An 18,554-nucleotide genomic window follows, 5' to 3' on the forward strand; every position below is an offset into this window, starting at 1 on the left:
AATTTAATAAAAAATTATTTTTCTCTAAAATTTTATTTGAAATTAAATCAATACATGTCACCAGAGCTTCTAAATTCATAAAAAAAACATCTTTAAATCTATCTTATCACGTGTTAAAAAAAGCCCTACGCATGCTTAAATCTACCCCAATTTCCAGCTAAAGCTTAGTTGATGCTTGTCCGTTTATGACTTACATGGTTCCAGTTTCTACAGCTTTTTTTTTTTTCTTTTTACGTCCTAGAAAAAATAAATGGCAGCTTATTTTATAAATATCTTGTCTTAATAATTTGATTACCAACTTTAAAAAATGACGATCTTATCTTCTCCCTCTGAAAAAAATAATTAATTAAAAATGGTATAGACCAATTATTGAGGGGCTGGAGCCAGTACATGAAAAAGGAAAACAAACGACAAAACTGAGAACGAGATATATTTAGATACACACACACACACACAAGTTGGTTCTTGTCCCTTGAGCGAGGAAGATAATCCTCTCCTCATTTTCTTGATCATAAGTGCCCGTCGGTCAGAAAACAAACTCAGCGCAAGGCATAGTTTAAATGTTTCTGTTCATAATCCCAGCATGGCTTCCCCTCTTGTTGCTGCTCTCCGTTCTGCTGGTAATGATGAAGAAAGTGATCGAGTCAAAGAAGCAGCATCCTCCAGGTCCTCCAGGTCTGCCCCTCATTGGTAATATGCACCAACTTGACGCACTTGTTCATCAATCTCTCTGGCAGATGTCAAAGAAATACGGCCCTGTAATCCGATTGAAGCTTGGAAGTGTATCTTTAGTCGTCGTCTCCTCAGCCGAAACTGCAAGACAGATTCTCAAAGTTCACGACATCGAGACTTGCAGCCGACCCAAATTGCTAGCCACAGGCATTTTTTCTTACAATTATCTCGACATAGGTTTTACTCCTTTTGGCGAATACTGGAAGGAGGTCCGCAGGATTAGCGTTCATGAGCTTTTCAGCAACAGTAGAGTCCAGTCATTTAGGTACATCAGAGAGGAAGAGGTTGCTTTACTCGTTCGATCAATCTCTGAATCTTCTGCTTCCAACTCACCTGTGGATTTAACCGAGAAGCTGTTTTTCCTGACGTCGGATGTGATCAGGAGGGTTGCATTCGGAGGCAATTTTGAGAAGAATAAATGCGAGAAGGGGGGGTTTCAAAGGGAGATCAACGAAACAATGACGATTATTGGATCCTTCGCTGCTTCTGATTTTTTTCCTTATGTTGGATGGATTGTTGATAGGCTCACAGGTCTAAAAGGTAGGCTCCAGAAGAGTGTACAAGCACTGGATGCTTTTCTGCAAGAGACAATTGATAAGTATGAAGGACATAACGTAGAAGAAGGGAACGAGGATCTTATTGATGTGCTCTTAAAGATAGAGAAGCAGCACAAGGAACAGGGGTCTGCTACTCTCACCAGAACTCATATCAAAGCAATCCTCATGGTGGATATACCCTTTTTCTGATTCCAACTCCTTAATTTAAACACGTTATTAGCAATCTCTATTTATAGTGTGAAAATACATCAATATGTACACTCTGTCCTGCTGCTTGCATTAACATTTAATATACACGTGTCAGGATGTATATGTGGGTGCAATTGGTACTTCGCAAATCACCATGGTATGGGCGTTATCAGAGCTGATGAGGAACCCAAGAGTTCTGAAGAAAGTACAAGCTGAGATTAGAGATGTTATAGGAAACAAAGGAAAAGTCAACGAAGATGATGTTGAAAAACTTGAATACCTGACCATGGTGGTGAAAGAGACCTGGAGACTTCACCCTCCAGCTCCACTTCTGGCTCCAAGAGAGGTCATGTCCCAGTTTGAGGTCAACGGTTACAAGATATACCCAAAGACCAGAATCCATGTCAACGTATGGGCCATCGGACGAGATCCCAAGATTTGGAAGGAGCCAGAAGAGTTCTTGCCGGAGAGATTTGCGGGAAGCCCGATTGATTTCAAAGGACAGCACTTTGAGTTGTTGCCGTTCGGTGGAGGACGCAGAATTTGTCCGGGTAGCAACATGGCAAACACATTGTTGCAGCTTACACTTGCAAATCTTTTATATCGTTTTGACTGGATGTTACCAGAAAGGTTGAGCAAGGAAGATATCAACATGGACGAAGCTCCTGGTATCACTCTTCAAAAGAAGACCCATCTTGTGCTTGTTCCTGTTGCCCATGTCTGATCTTCTCAAAACACATCTGTTCTCAATGGTCTGCCCTGTAGAATTAATTTAAGAGCTTTTTCATTTGCTTAATTCCTAGGACCGAATCATTTTGGTTTTCTCGTTTCCGCAGTAAATGATAATTTGGTTTTATTGGAATTCAGATGTCATAATTGTGTCATTTACATGAAAATATTACTTTTACAGTACTGTTATATATGTTAAAAATTTTAGTTTTTCTTTTAACTTTAATATTTTTAGCGATTAAAAAAATAATTTGTTTAGCCTAGTGCTGACATATATATTTATGTCTAAAAGATTATATGTATATTTTTACTTATTAATTTCTAACTACATTGTAGATTCATGAACTAATATATCACTGTTATATGGTCACTTGTTTCCATGTTCTTGAATAGTCCCCAGAATAATTTCAAGATTGCAATTGTTTCTGATGCCTGTGTCTGATCTTTTCAAAACACATCTGTTTTCAAAGGTTCTGCAGTCTATAATTAATTTGTGAGCTTTTTCATTTATTTAATTCCTTGTATTGAAGTTTCATTTTGGTTTTCTCCTTTCCGCACTAAAAGATATGGTTCTATTGCCATTCAAATGTCATTTTACATGACAATATTTCTTTTAGATACTATTATAGATGTTACAAACTTTTAGTTTTCCTTTGTACTTTAATTTTTTTTAACCTAAAAAAAAAAAAAGGATTTGTTTAGCCTAAAACTTTTAGATACTATTATAAATGTTACAAACTTTTAGTTTTCCTTTGTACTTTATTAAATAGTCATTTGTTCTTGAATATCTCCATAATGATTTCAGGATTTTTCTTTCTTATTATGTCATTTATAAAATGATATAATTGTGAGAATATTTCAAAATATATTGTTAGGATTTTCTAGACGAAAAAAACATAAATTTTTATTAATTTCACTCATTTTTAAATTAATAACTTAAAGTATTTTTAAATAAACTTATTCGAATTCAAATTTTTTAAAAATAATTTACTATAATCTAAAAAATAACCATTAACTAAATCTCCTGAAAGATAAATTATTATTAATAACATGATATTTAAAAAATAAATATATTCTAAATCTAATTAAAAAAAATCTTATTTGGATTCAAATTAATAAATAAAATAAATTATAATTTCTATATTAATCTTCAACACTCTTCTTTAATATAAAAATTATAATTACTAAATTTATCTTGTTGGTGCATATCTCTCCAATATGTCTTGTTTAATTTTTATATTTTGAAATATTTTTCTTTAATTATTGATGCACTTTTTACTAACTTCCTATTATTAATACACTTCTCATCAATTTTTAATTATTTAATTCATTTCTCATTAAAATCTTTTAGAGCATTTCTCTCCAATTTCAAAAAAGAGATTATTTTTCTTGAGCAAAATTTACTTGCTCATTCTTCAACCAGCAACTTTTTTTGTATATGCAACATTCTATAAATTAAATTATTGTAGATATGTTTATATTTTCACAGTCCATAATTAACAATTTTTTCCTATAAAAATGGGAGATAAAGTAAAAAAAAAAATATTTGAGACCATATTTGATGTATAAAACTCCCTTATTTTCTCTCTATTTTTTTTCTCACATATCCATAATCAAGAAAGACTCTGACATCACTTATTGAGATTTTCTAGATAAAAAAAAACATAAATTTTTATTGATTTCAGTCGTTCTAAAATTAACAATTTAAAATGTTTTTAAATAGATTTACATCGAATTCAAATTTCTTAAAAATAATTTACCATAATTTAAAAAATAAATATTAACTAAATCTTTGAAAAGATAAATTCTCACTAATAACATAATATGATATTTAAAAAATAAAGATGTTATAAATCTAATTAAAGATAAATTTTATTTGAATTTAAACTAATAAATAAAATAAATTATAATTTTTATATTAATATTCAACATATATATCTTTGTCTAATATTGTGTGAATCAATTTAATATTTTATTTTTTGGAATAAAGAAAAAATATATAAAATATTCTAATTATATTATGCTAAATATACCATATATATCAGTATGTATGAAGTTTATTCTGAAAAAAAAAAAAAAAAAAAAAAAGGTATATTTGAATTGTAAAAATGTATGGCAGTGTTTCTCGAAAAATTAATATAAAAGTACAGTTTAGTTAACATTCATTTGAGTTGATATGGTGGATTTACATTCAAAATATTTGAGCTTGCCAGCAATTTAACACGTCATTAACACACTGCCAGTGGATTAGTAGATCAAATGGTTAAAGGTAGTACAAACTTCAAAAATTGTCAACTTTCTTTAGGCAGGAAAAGAAACAATGCTAAAAGTAATGACCCAAGTTGTCCCGGGGTGCTTCATAAGAACTTTTCATTTACCAAAATTGATTTATTTATTGATGAATATTAAGTTTTGATTATCAAAATTCTCTGTCTCTTTCTTTTGTAGTTGTTTCTTTGCTTTCCATTATTTTATTTGATTATATTTAATTTGTTTGATATTATTATTAGACCATGTGAATTAATTTAGTGATTAACTTAATTTATACCATTGATTATATTTTTTACGGGGACCCAAAAATTTTTGATTCCTTAATTTTACCACTGGTCTAATGTAGGTCAGAGTCAAGGGTTAATAGGGCAACTGTTAGAACTATCAAGGATATTGAGCTGATGGGGGAAATTGGTTGATGGTTTGATTATATTCAGGTAAAAATAGAGCTTAATTTTACCTCTCCTTTGCTGCCACGGGTGAGGAGCTTTGTGTTCACTTCTAATTTGAACGTATCTATGAATTTTGATATACATATTGTCCATTTTTGACACTTTCATGTCCTGTCCGATTCTCAAAGCTAGTATTGTCCTTTCTCCCCAAGATAAATTTCTTAAGCCATTTGACCCATGGAACAAACAAAACCTAGACATGCACAGGCGAAAGGAGCAGTTTTACAGTACAAGAGCTCTTCCATGTAATTCCAAAACACTCAGGCTCAACTCAACCCTATAGCTTATTAAATATATTTTCAATACATTTCCCTACTGAAACTCCATAGGATACTCCCACCTCATCCTCTCACATTTCCTCCTTATCATCACTCTCCGTTTCTCCCTTATCTATCTTTATTACACATAACCTGTCCACTGTATCTTCTTTATAACTCAACTACTCTAGCCCTTTACCTGCACAACCTACACATTCACAAAGTCTCTCCACCTTTACTTTTCTCATCATAATTCCCACCTCCCTTTGTATCGCTCCACTCAAGCAAGTACTTCTACCATCAAGACAATATAGTGCATCCTCCGTAATAGCCGAGTCCGAAATTTAGTCCGGGATTAATTTTAAAAATTAAAATTAAAATGTAAAAATATAATTTTTAAATTTATAAATTTTTATTTAATGTAAAAATTAGAAAAAATAGGTGGATCATGAAATTAAAAATAATTTTGAGAAAAAATGGTGAAAATTTGGGTTCGAGAGTATTTTTGGAAAAAAAATCGAAAACTGATGATTAAAACTCAATTTATAAGAACTGTGCCACGTAAGACTGCCCAGTTAGTAGCCTCGATGAACTGGAGTGCGCCGCATCATGCTGACTCGGTACCACGCGGGAGGTCACGCTGGCAATCCGTGTGCCCGCGATCGGACGGTCCGAATTTGTTCCTGCGCGCGTGGACGGTCTGGATCCGTTCCCTCCTCAGGCACGATCGAACGGTTGCGACTAAATGTGATGAACAACTCAGATTCATTCCCTCTTTAAATGCGATGCTATGGTTTATATCAAATTTTGATGAACGGTCCAGATTCATTTCCTCTTTAAATACGATTGGATGGTCGAGATCAAACACGATGAATTGTTGAGATTAAAAGAAGACGAGTATAAATATCTCACTTCACATCGAACTACAACCCTACCCGCCAGCCCCCCGCCGGAGAAGAAGAACCAGTTGCTGGAGAAGGGAGCTAACCCTTGCCTACTGCCGCGTCGGAGACACCTCTGACTGCCAAAAAAGGTAAAAAATTTCTCATTCGCTTGAAATTTGATTTTGAACACTCTCATGACCAAATTGGAGCAAAAAGATCAGCGGATGAGCCAAAAATCACGGGTAAAGCCCAACAGCGCTGCTGCGGGAAAAATCAAAAATCGCCTCCGATGAGCCCTTTCCCGATTCTTGTTTGGTACGATTTTTTCACCATTGTATTCACCATTTTGTTTCCTACGGGTTGACCAAAGAAAAACACTCAACCGCAAAAGTGAGCCGGCGAAGTTACCGCACCGAAAAACTCTGTCTTCGGTAAGTTTCTGTTTTTCAACTTTTTCAGCCAACCGATGCCCCTTAACGTATTTTCTTACATGGATAAGTATAAAACCAGCAAAAACTGACAAAAAATAGCCAATCTGAGGCAAACCATCACCACAGAAGGTAGTGTCATCGCCGAAGCGCAACGGTGCCACCATGCTGGAATTCTTAAACTGATCGGAAAAAGTTTTTAACACCAATTTTGAATTTTTTAGGGTATTTCTACTTACTTGAAGTGTGTTTTAATCCCCAAAGAAAAATTTAGGAAACTCGGGAACCACCAGTAGGCACAGCTAAAAGTTTAGTATTTCAAAAACTGATTCGAGTAAGAATCTCTCACTTTATTCCTTGTTATAGAATTGAAATTTAATTATAAATAATACAATATTTTGCGTAATTTAAAATTTTTTAATAATTAATTACAGGTTACTAATAGAGTGAGAACCGGTTATTTATCACTGTTTATCTTATTTTAACTTATTGATTGATTTTATAGTTTTAAATGCATAATAATACACTGGAGTTAGTAAGATGGTTCAGTTATGCTTCCTTGATGCATGTATTGCTTGTTTTGCGTGATTTATAGTTAAATTATGAAACTGAAAATTGAATGTAAACAAAGAATTGTTTGATTTAGTGAATGAATGAATGGTAATCTTACTGGATATCCTGAGAGATGGTGGATAAACCGGGTACACAGAGAACTCTACCGTGAACGTTGCCTCACACCGGACGGGGTATCGAGAATTGGTATTTTGGTGCTCATACTGGATGAGGTATGAGGACAGCTCGTTTCACTCTGATACCGAACGGGGTATTGAAGGATGATATTTTTTGCACTCATACCGGATGGGTATGGGGACGGCCGATTAGTTGACAATGTTGAATAAGGGTTCACGCATAGTGAGAACATCTCTATGGACCCCATGGATACCAGTAGGCAGATAAAAAGAGAAAATTGTTGTTCTGATTAATTGAATATGAGATTATGATGTTGTTCGTGTTATTACCTCTATAGTTCGGTTTTGAAAATCTTGCTACAGTAAGTATGAAATAAATAATTTTATTGATGATAAATTATTTTACTTAAATTAAGAGCTCAATTAGTGATTTTTATGATTTTTACTAACCTTCATTTCTGTATCGGTGAGTAGTGTGACATTCTTACTGAACTAGTGTAGCTCACTCTTTCATTAACTATTTCAGATTAAGAGGACCAAGATCCAAATCCTAATCCACAAAGGGTTGCGAATATGATGCCTAATTGTTTACTTTTCATTTGTTTCTTTGATTTTTCTTTTATTCTTTTAGAATGGTCATTCTCATAGCCCTATTGGGTATTCTATATTATTATGTAAGGAATGAAAATCCTAACTTTATCATTTCACTTCCTCATTTAATTTATGATTCTATTTCTATTTTCTTTTAAGTTCCGGGTTGTCACAGTTGGTATTAGAGTTGCGTTTCTCGGAACTATTCCTTATATAAAAACCCTAGGAAACACCAAAAAATGAATTATCACTCAATCATTCCTTATGAAATGCTGCTATAGATAGAGATGAAAGAACTATTTGACCCTCCACTACTTTCACAATATGAGTCACCCCTACAACGAGAGGATCTAGCCGCCTCAGTGCAACATTGCTCCTCCGTCGTATCATCTAACACTATCACAATACAATTCAAAGACCAACCGTATCATCCGGTATCGTTACAGAGCCATCCAGTCCCTCTCCAAAAACATCTGACCCTTCCATGGGACTTAGTTTCACTCATCATGGACCTGATAGAGATTGACACGGGGGACACTGATGTATTTCCAAGAATGAACTAGTTAGCGATGTATCACGCCATCGTGGATTGTTTTCACGAGAAAAATTATATTTAAGCCTCCTACAAATAGTCATTTACAAGCCAATAAAAGTTTTGAATATTGTTCCCTCATAGTAATTTTCTTATTATATAGCACTTTAACTCGATTATTTTCTCTAACTATGCAAACTTAAGAAAGAAATTTATATTCTAGAGATCTCAGTAGTCCGAGACTTCCCGAATATATTTTCTGATGAGCTTTTTATTTAATGTAAAAATTAGAAAAAAAATAGGTAGAGGATAAAATTGAAAATAATTTTGAAAAAAATGAGTAAAAATTTGAGTTTGGGAGATATTTTTGAAAGAAAAATCAGAAATTGAGAGCCAAAACGCAATTTGGAAGAAATGTGTCATGTAGGTCCGCCCAGTTAGCAACCCCAATGAACCAGAGCGCACTGCGTGGCAAGGTACGCTGACTCGGTACCACGCAGGAGGTCATGCTGCCAATCTGCATGCCCGCGATCAGACGGTCTGGATTTATTTCTGCGCGCGTAGACAGTCTGAATCCCTTTCCTCCTCAGACGCGATCTGACGATTGCGGTTAAATGCAATGAACGACTCATATTCGTTCCCTCTTTAAATGCAATCGTACGGTCCAGATCAAATCGTGATGAACGGTCCATATTTATTTTCTCTTTAAACGCGATCAGACGGTCGAGATCAAACACGATGAACAGTCCAGATTAAAGAGAGACAGGTATAAATATCTCACTTCACACTGAACCCTAACCTTAGCTGCCAGCTTCCCGCTGGAGAAGAAGAACCAATCACCGGAGAAGGGAGCCGACTGCCGCCCACCGCCGCACTGGAGCCACCTTCGACTGCCAAAAAAGGTAAAAAAATTTCATTTGCTCGAAAATTGATTTTGAACACCCCCATGACTAAATTGGAGCAAAAAAACCAGCAGATGAGCCGAAAACTGCGGGTAAAGTCCAACGGCACCATTAGGAAAAAAATAAAAAATAGCCTCCGATGAGCCCCTTCCCAATTCCTATTTCGGGCGATTTTTTCACAATTGTATTCACTATTTTTTTTCCTATAGGTTGACTAAAGAAAAATGTCCAACCACAAAGGTGAGGACGATGCCGCTGCACCAGAAAACCCCACCGCTGGTAAGTTTATGTTTTCTGACTTTTTTCGCCAACTAAGACTCCTTAACGTGTTTTCTCGCAGGGATGAGTATAATTAATTAAGATTGCTAATGGAGTCCGAACCTGATGTATTTGTCGGTCTATTTCTGTTTGATGTATTTTACAGTCTAAATCCAGTATAGTATCTGATTGTTTATTCTGTGGTTTCGTATGCATGAATAACTGTTTAATTTATTATGGTTTGAATTATTGTGAACCCGATGTTGTGTTGCCTTGGTTAGTGTGCGTTGTTGGTTTACGTATTTATGTTGATTGGGTAATTGAGACTAAGAAAAATAAGGATGGTATATGAATTTATAAGTGGATAAGTCGACAGCCTTACTAGATATCCTGGGAGATGGTGGACGGACCGGGTCCATAGGGAACCCTAACGGGAACGTGGTCTCTCATATCGGATGAGGTATGAAGACTTAAATATTTTGGCGCTCATATTGGACGGGGTATGGGGACGACCCACTTCACCCTCATACCGGACGGGGTATTGAGGTTTATAGTTTTGGTGCTCATATCGGACGGGGTATGGGGACGACCCGCTTCACCCTCATACCAAACGGGGTATTGAGGTTTATGGTTGTGGCGCTCATACCGGACGGGGTATGGGGACAGCTCCGGAATTAAGGTGAATGGTTCACGTGTAGCAGGGACCCTTATGGATCCCCATGGATACTAGTAGGCTGATAAAAGAGAAAATTTGTTGTCTGATGATTGAAATACAAAAGTATGATATGTGTTATGTTACAGAGTGTGCATGATCTTATGATGTTTATAATGTTATAGTTTTCATAAATTGTTTTCATAAATCTCACCGAGATAAGTGACAGTAAAGGGTTTTATTATTGATAAATGAATTTGTTATGAATTATGCTCCATTGGTCGCTTTTGTTTTCTACCAACCTTTATTACTGTGACAGTGAGATAGTGTGACATTTTTACTGGGGTAGTATAGCTCATTCCTTACTTAACCATTTCAGATCAGGAGGACTTGGTTCCCGAGCCCGTTCCGCAGGAAGACGGCGAATAGAAGCCTAAAGATTTATTAGTTTTTCTTATAGTATTCATTCATAATATTTCCTTCAGTTAGTTTATTCTTTCATATCTTTAATACATTTTGATTATTATGTAAGAGATGTTAATCATAATATATTTTATTTCGCTTCCGCACTTAGAATAAATATATATATTTCCTTTTAATTTTCAGGGCCGTTACATTACTTATACACTCAAATTATTATATGCATTTCTTTTTAAATTTTCGGAGTCGTTACACAGATAGTTAGAAAACCTTGATGGTGTCTCTTAGTAACTCTACTTTAGACGGTGTTTTGTCTTCATCCATAATAAAAAATAGTCTCTATAATGAGGAGATTAGAAAGAAGGATATGGGCATTGATACCTCATAGACCCTTGTTACAAAGAGTAGGTGTATAACTAAAAGTAGAGATCCTAAAGGACGCAAAAATTTAGTTGTTATCATTATGGCAAGGAAAGACATATGAAACGAAACTGCAAAATTTTGAAAAGAGAACAAAATAAAAAGAAAAACGCAGATGATCAGAAAATCACAGCAATTGTAATTGATGATGAAGAACTTGTTATACTTTTTTTTTATTGAGGATCATAATCATGTTATTGATCTTGATACTGAGTGGATTGTTGATTCAGTAACATCCTACCATGCTACACTCAGGAATGATGCTTTTATTATGTATTAGGCAAGGAACCTTGGCAGAGTAAAGATGGGTAATACCAATTATGCAGATATTGTGGGTGTTGGTGATATTTGTGTACAGACAGATATTGGTTGCATATTGACTCTGAAAAATATACGACATGTGCCTGATTTACGCATAAATCGAATTTCTATACATGCTCTGGATCTTGGCGGTTATTACAACTCATTTAGTGGTAGAAAATAGAAACTCATCAAAGGTTCAATTATAGTTGCAAGGGGTACATTATGTCACACACTATATAAGACTCAAGTGAATACAATTAGAGATACTTTGAATGCAGCAGAAGAAGATATTTTGCCATACTTGTAGCATAGGAGGTTGGCTCATATGAGTGAGAAAGGATTATAGATTCTGGTCAAGAAGTCTCTCATTTCTTTTACCAAAGGTACAAGTTTAAATTCTTGTAATGATTGTTTATATGGTAAGCAACATATCTTTTAGCAATTCTTCTGAAAGAAAAATGAATATACTTGAGTTAGTCTATCCTGATGTATGTGGTCCCATTGATATAGAATCATTACGTGGTAGTAGATACTTTGTTATATTTATTAATGATGTTCACAAAAAATTTGGGTGTTTGTTTTGAAAAGAAAATATCAAGTTCTACAATGTTTTAAGCAGTTCATGCTATGGTAGAAAAAGAAAAATGAATACTTTTAAAGTATCTTTCACAGTGATAATGATGGCGAATATACTTTAAAAGAATTTGAGAATTATTATTTATAGCATGGAATCAGACATGAAAAAACTATTTCAGGTACTCCTCAGCACAATGGTGTTGTTGAAAGAACAAATAGAACCATCATAGAGAAGATTAAATTCTTGTTAAAAATGGTTAATCTACCAAAGCTATTTTGGGGGGAAGCACTTTACACCGCCTGCTACATAATGAATCTCTCTCCATCAACTGCTTCGAATTTTGATATTCTTGATAGAGTATGGTCTGAAAATAATGTTAGCTACTCTCACTTGAAAGTATTCAAGTGCAAGGCATTTGTGTGTGTGCCTAAGGAGCATAGACAAAAACTAGATGACAAGATTATTCCATGTATTCTTTTGGGTTATGGAGATACAGAGTTTGAGTACAGGTTATGGGATCTAGTGAAAAACAAAAATCATCAAGTCGTGAGATGTAGTCTTTGATGAACACATGACCCTACTAAATTTTGAGATATCTGAAAAGACTATTAGTGAAGAGATTTATTTTTCTGCATTGATTCCTCCTACAATCAGAAATGTCAATAATGAAGAAGATGAAAGTGATTATGTATCAGCACCAGTAGATGTAAATAATGATGTTGAGTAGGGAGAGCAGCCCCCTCCACCTTAGACTGTTGAAGAACTTCAGGTTAGAAGGTCAAGTATAACACATCATTTATCTACCAGACCTAATTCTGAGTATATTATAATTATTGAAGATAGGGAGTTAAAGAACTTTCGAGAAGTGCAGAATTAGTGGATAAATACAATAAAACAGAAGATAAGTTCTTTAAAGAAAATTCAAACTGATCTGGTTAACATAGTGACAAAAATTCGTAACAAACATCAATCCTACACCAAGATAGGGGGATTGACTGAAAATTAAATAATAGATGAGTGGGTAACTCCAATTGGCTAAAGAGAGAGATTGTTAAAATACAGTCCATTGAAAAAAGGGCAAATTAGTAATTTAAAAGAAAAGAAAAAAAAAAGGAATTGGGGCTGCAGTTTTTAAAGTAATATATATGTGTATGTTGCACACAAAAAAAAAAATATTCAAAGAGAAAGAGAGACTATGCAGCAAGAAAAGAAAAGGAAGAAGAAGAGTATTATTTCTCTTCTTCTTCCTTAGTTGAGTGTGGCTGTCAAGAGAAGGAAAAACAAGTAGTTTTCATTCTCTCTCCCTGGTGATATCTGCAATTTCGTACTTCTGTAGAAAAGTTTAAATTTGATTTTGTTTTCTTTTCTTTCAAGTTTTGCACAAAGAAAAAATTGTTTTTTCCATTCTAAATTTAATTTTTGGTGAATTATCTTGTATTGATTTTCATTAATAATAGACTTGACCTGTAATTTTTTCCTTCACATTGAAAAGTTTTTGACATAAAATTCTATGTCTATTTAATTTTATAATTATTATTTATTTATTATTTTTATTTATTTAATTTAAGGTTATAATTATTAGTTCATACTAATTAATTTAAAATTAAGTTAATTTATATAATTAATTTTATTTTTGTTCAAACCCAATAAAAATAAACCTTTTCATATTAATATATTTTACTTCTCAATCAATATATATATATATATATATATATATTATTTTATCCTTAAAATGTAATAAGATATCAATAGAATCTCAAATCTGAAATCTTGTCAAACATCAAAGATAATATAGACATTTAATTAATTTCATTAAAATAATAAAATAACAGAAAACAACATGAACAAAATTATGATAAGCTTTTTTATTGCAAATATGATGAGATGCTTTAATTTTGGCTGTACTCTACCAAGTGCAGACATCTCTTGAATAAATATAACCAAAAATTTTGTTGAATTTATTTATAAAATTTTTATATAATTTAACTAAAGCTATCATATTTTTTTTTAAAGAAGTAAGAAAAAATTATTTTTCTCTAAATTTTGTTTGAAATTAAACCAATACATGTTACGAAATATTCTAATTTCATTAAAAACATATTTAAATATATTTCGTCACGTGTAAAAAACCCCCTAAGCATGCTTAAATCTATCTTATTTACCAGCAAAGCTTAGTTGATACTTGTCCTTTTATGATTAACATGGTTTCAGCTTCCTAAAGATTCTTTTCTTAGAGTTCTAGAAGTGAGCAAACTGAGAACGAGCTATATTTATATATACACACACAAGTTGGTGTTTGTCCTTTGAGCGAGGAAGATATCCTCTCCTCATTTTCTTCAACAAAAGTGTTCGTTGGTGAGAAAACAAACTCCGAGCAAGGCATAGTTCAGATGGTTCCGTTCACAATGCCAGCATGGCTTCCCCTCTTGCTGCTGCTGTCCGTTCTGCTGGTAGTGATGAAGAAAGTGATGGAGTCAAAGAAACAGCAACCTCAAGGTTCCTCCTCATTGGTAATATGCACCAACTCGGTGCACTTGCTCATCAATCTCTCTGGCAGATGTCGAAGAAATACCATCCTCTAATCCAATTGAAGCTTGGAAGTGTACCCTTTATCGTTGTCTCCTTTCCCGAAATTGCAAGACAGATTCTCATAGTTCACGACAACAAGACTTGTAGCTGACCCAAATGCTTTTTCTCTTACAATTTTCTCGATATAGGTTTTACTCCTTTTGGCGAATACTGGAAGGAGATCCGCAAGATTAGCGTTCATGAGTTTTTCAGCAACAGTTGAGTCCAGTTATTTAGGTACATCAGAGAGGAAGAGGTTACTTCACTCATTCAATCGATCTCTCAATCTGCTGCTTCCAAGTCCCCTCGTGGATTTAACCTAGAAGTTGCTTTTCCTGACAGCGGATGTGATCTGGAGGGTTGCATTCGGAGGCAACTTTGAGAAGAATAAATGTGAGAGCGGCGAGTTTCAAAGGAAGGTGAGGGAAACGACATCGCTTATGGGATCCTTTGCTGCTTCTGATTTCTTTCCTTATGTTGGACGGATTGTTGATAGGCTCACGGGTCTTTATGGTAGTCTCCAGAAGAGTACACAAGCGCTGGATGCTTTTTTGCAAGAGACAATTGATAAGTGTGAAGGACATAATGTAGAAGAAGGGAAGGAGGATCTTATTGATGTGCTTTTAAAGCTAGAGAAGCGGCACAGGGAATAAGGCTCTGTTACTCACCAGAACTCATATCAAAGCAATCCTCATGGTAGATATACCCTTTTTCTGATTCCATCTCCTTAATTCTAAACAAAATATTTAGTAATGTTCATTAATAGTGAAACCACATTTCACATACTCTGCCCGCTGCTTGCATTAACATATATTATACACGTGTCAGAGTGTATATGTGGGTGCAATTGATGCTTCGCAAATCACCGTTGTATGGGCGTTAACAGAACTTATGAGGAATCCAAGAGTGATGAAGAAAGTACAAGCTGAGATTAGAGATGTTATAGGAAACAAGGGAAAAGTCAAGGAAAATGATATTGGAAAACTTGAATAGCTGAAGAGAGGTCATGTCTGGATTTGAGGTCAACGGTTACAAGATATACCCAAAGACCAGAATCGATATTAACGTCTGGGCCATGGGACGAGATAGCAAGATTTGGAAGGACCCAGAAGAGTTTTTGCTGGAGATATTTAGGAAGCTTGATTGATTTCAAAGGACGTCACTTTGAGTTGTTGCCATTCGGTGGAGGACGAAGAACTTGTCCGGGTATCAACATGGCAAACACAATGGTGCAGCTTACACTTGCAAATCTTTCATATTGTTTTGATTGGAAATTACCATAAGGGTTGAGCAAGGAAGATATCAAAATGGAGGAGACTCGTGGTATCACTGCTCACAAGAAAACCTATTTTGTGCTTGTTCCTGTTGCCTGTGTCTGATCTTCACAAAACAAATATTTTTTCTCAATGGTCTGCACTGTAGAATTAATTTGTGTGCTTTTTTATTTGCTTAAATCCTTGCATTGAAGTTTCATTTTGGTTTTCTCCTTTCTGTAGTACATGTTATGGTTTTATTGCAACTCAAATGTCAAAATTTTGTCATTTTAGTTGAAAATATTGCTTTCAGATATGTTACCAAATTTTAGGTCTTTTTTTTAACTTGAACTTTTTTAGCCTAAAATTTCTCCATATATATTTAGGCCTAAAAAAATATAAGGATATTTTTATTTATTTTGTTTTAGTTAGATTGTAAATTCATTAACTAATACATCACTATTAAATGGTAACTTGTTTGTCATGTTTTTAAATAATTTTCGTAATAATTTTTATATTTTTATTTTTATTATTCAGTTACAAAATGATACTGTGAGAATTTTTTTAATATATTCCCTCATAATATTGTAAGTATTAATTTAATATTTTATTTTTTTGAATAATAAAAAAAATATAAGAAATATATTAGCCTACTAATATCATGCTAAATATACCATATACAGTAGTATGTATGAATTTTATTCTCTAAAAAAAATAATTATGTATGCAATTCTCTACCACATAACCAAATCACTGATAGTGATGGTGACATTTAATGAATATAAACTAATATATTTTTAAATTAGGGGAATCAAACAAATAAAAAACTAATTTACTGACCTATTCAAATATTTAAAAATAATACAAATACTAATTTAATATTTAGGCTTATTAAGAAATATTTGTGAAAATAACTAATATGAATTCGAAAATTTTCCTCTTTCTCTTGTTATATGTAAATATGCCTTATTATTATCACTAATGAATAGTAGTTTAGCCATTTTTAATCTATTTATTTAAATAAAATTAATAAATGAATTTTAGTTTTATACCTTTTAGAGTTGAGTTTATATATATGTGTGTGTGTGTGTAATTTTAACTATTACGTATTTTAAAAAACTAAGGTTTATTTACAACTAATCAAGCTCGTGAAATAAATAAGCGAAAGAAAATATCATGATTAGATAGATAAAAAAGAAAAACTGCATCAAAATGAGTCTACCTATTGAATAAGTTAAACAAATGGAAGCCATATCTCGAGTGGTTTCGTGGTGGCTTCGCTCCATATCTTAGGCACCATGAGTTTTTGGGGTGAATTTCGGTCATTCGTGGTGGCACGTGGTAGTGCCGGCAGTGGAAGCGTGATGATGTGTGGCGATTTTGATGGTGGTGCGTGCGGCGACGCATGTTAATTCCAGTCGTGGCACGTGCGACAATGCATGGTGATCTATTAACACGCATGTGGTTGCACATCGTGACTCTAATGACTGGAGACCACTTATCCAGGATAAAATTAGTTTTCCTTATGTTCTATATCGTTTTAGATATTATTATTATTAATAACACGCATATTTTATTTATATATGAGAGAAACATTCGAGTAGTAGCTGGAAATTAAAAAATACATTTTTTTGCATGTGTATATATATATGTGTGTAAATACATTTCTTTTGTGTGCATTGTGTGTATGTAAGTATGTGGATATAAATGTACAATATTTGTGTGTGTAAATACATATTTTAGTTGTGTGTGTGTGCGTGTGTGTGTGCGTGTGCGTTCACGTGCATGTGCAAACACGTGTGCGTGCGTGTATCTCTATGTGTGTGTGTGCGTGCGCGCGTGTGTGTCGTGTGTGCACGTGTGTGTGTGCGCACGCAAGCGTGTGTGCGCGTGTGTGTGTGCGTGTGTGTGCGCGCGTGTGTGCGCGTATGTGTGCGCATGCATGTGCGTGTGTGCTTGTGCGTGCGCAAGCGCGTGTCTGTGTCTGTGTGTGCATGCATTCGTGTGTCTGTATCTGTGTGTGTGTGTGTGTGTGTCTATGTCTGTGTGTGCGTACATGCTTGTGTGCGTCTGTGTCTGTGTGCGTACATGTGTGTGTGCGTGTGTGTGTAGGGGTGTGGGTGGGGGTGTGTGTGTGTGTGTGGGTGTGTGTGCGCGCGCGCGCGCATGCGTGCGTGCATGTGTCTGAGTCTGTGTGTGCGTGTGTCTGTGTGTGTGTGCGTGCGTGCGTGTGTGTGTGTGTAACAAGTGTGTGTATGTGTGGAATCTAGATACACTGCAGTTGCTATGGTGATTTGATGTAGAGGTATGCCATACTATACTTTCTATGTAATATGGTACAACTATGCGAGAGATCTAAATATCTTGTGCTTACTATGTGATATGGTACATGATGATTCGTGAAATGGTTTGAAGTGTGTGGCACTGATATGCATTGCATGATATATAATTGCACTGATATACAATATTATGCAATGCATTCGTTCATTACTCCTCAGCAGTTGAGAATTTAATAAATGCTATGGTTTGCACCCAACTAGATATTGCCCATGATGTTGGTTTAGTCAGCAGATTTCTTTCGAATATTGGTAAAGATCACTAGGAGACAATGAAATAGATTTTCAGGCATTTAAGAGGTACTTCTAAAATATATTTATACTTTGGAGGCTCAAAACTAGTTCTAGAGGAATATACAACTATGTATATGATAGATAACCTTAATGGCAAAAAGTCAACTTCAGGATATGTATTTACTTGTACATGGGGAGCTCTATTATGACAATCTAAATTGCAAAAGTGTATTACTCTAGAGGAAGAGTACATAGTTTTGACCGAAACGGGTAAAAAAATACTTTGAACAAAAAAATTTCTTGAAGAATTGAGTTTGAGG

At 34.3% G+C, this 18,554-nt stretch overlaps 1 protein-coding gene and 1 pseudogene across 1 annotated transcript; both read left to right on the plus strand.

The window, feature by feature from the left end:
• Nucleotides 1-434: 434 nt before the first annotated feature.
• Nucleotides 435-2,340, plus strand: LOC110808393 (cytochrome P450 71B37-like). The gene is made up of 2 exons (XM_022033885.2): nucleotides 435-1,457; nucleotides 1,594-2,340. Exons 1-2 carry the CDS (start codon nucleotides 561-563, stop codon nucleotides 2,200-2,202), a joined length of 1,506 nt encoding a protein of 501 aa, XP_021889577.2. The 5' UTR covers nucleotides 435-560; the 3' UTR covers nucleotides 2,203-2,340.
• Nucleotides 2,341-14,256: 11,916 nt separating this feature from the next.
• Nucleotides 14,257-15,064, plus strand: LOC148253740 (cytochrome P450 71B34 pseudogene; annotated as a pseudogene).
• Nucleotides 15,065-18,554: the final 3,490 nt, after the last annotated feature.

The sequence above is a fragment of the Carica papaya genome, chromosome 5, assembly GCF_054855325.1.
Source record: "Carica papaya isolate Zhongbai chromosome 5, ASM5485532v1, whole genome shotgun sequence".
Lineage (NCBI taxonomy): Eukaryota > Viridiplantae > Streptophyta > Magnoliopsida > Brassicales > Caricaceae > Carica > Carica papaya.

Bases quoted from the DNA above. Each gene is read 5' to 3' on its own strand.
- LOC110808393 (XM_022033885.2), top strand. From the start codon at position 561: ATGTTTCTGTTCATAATCCCAGCATGGCTTCCCCTCTTGTTGCTGCTC. The intron at 1,458-1,593 runs GTGGATATACCC...TACACGTGTCAG, and splicing joins ATATCAAAGCAATCCTCATG to GATGTATATGTGGGTGCAAT.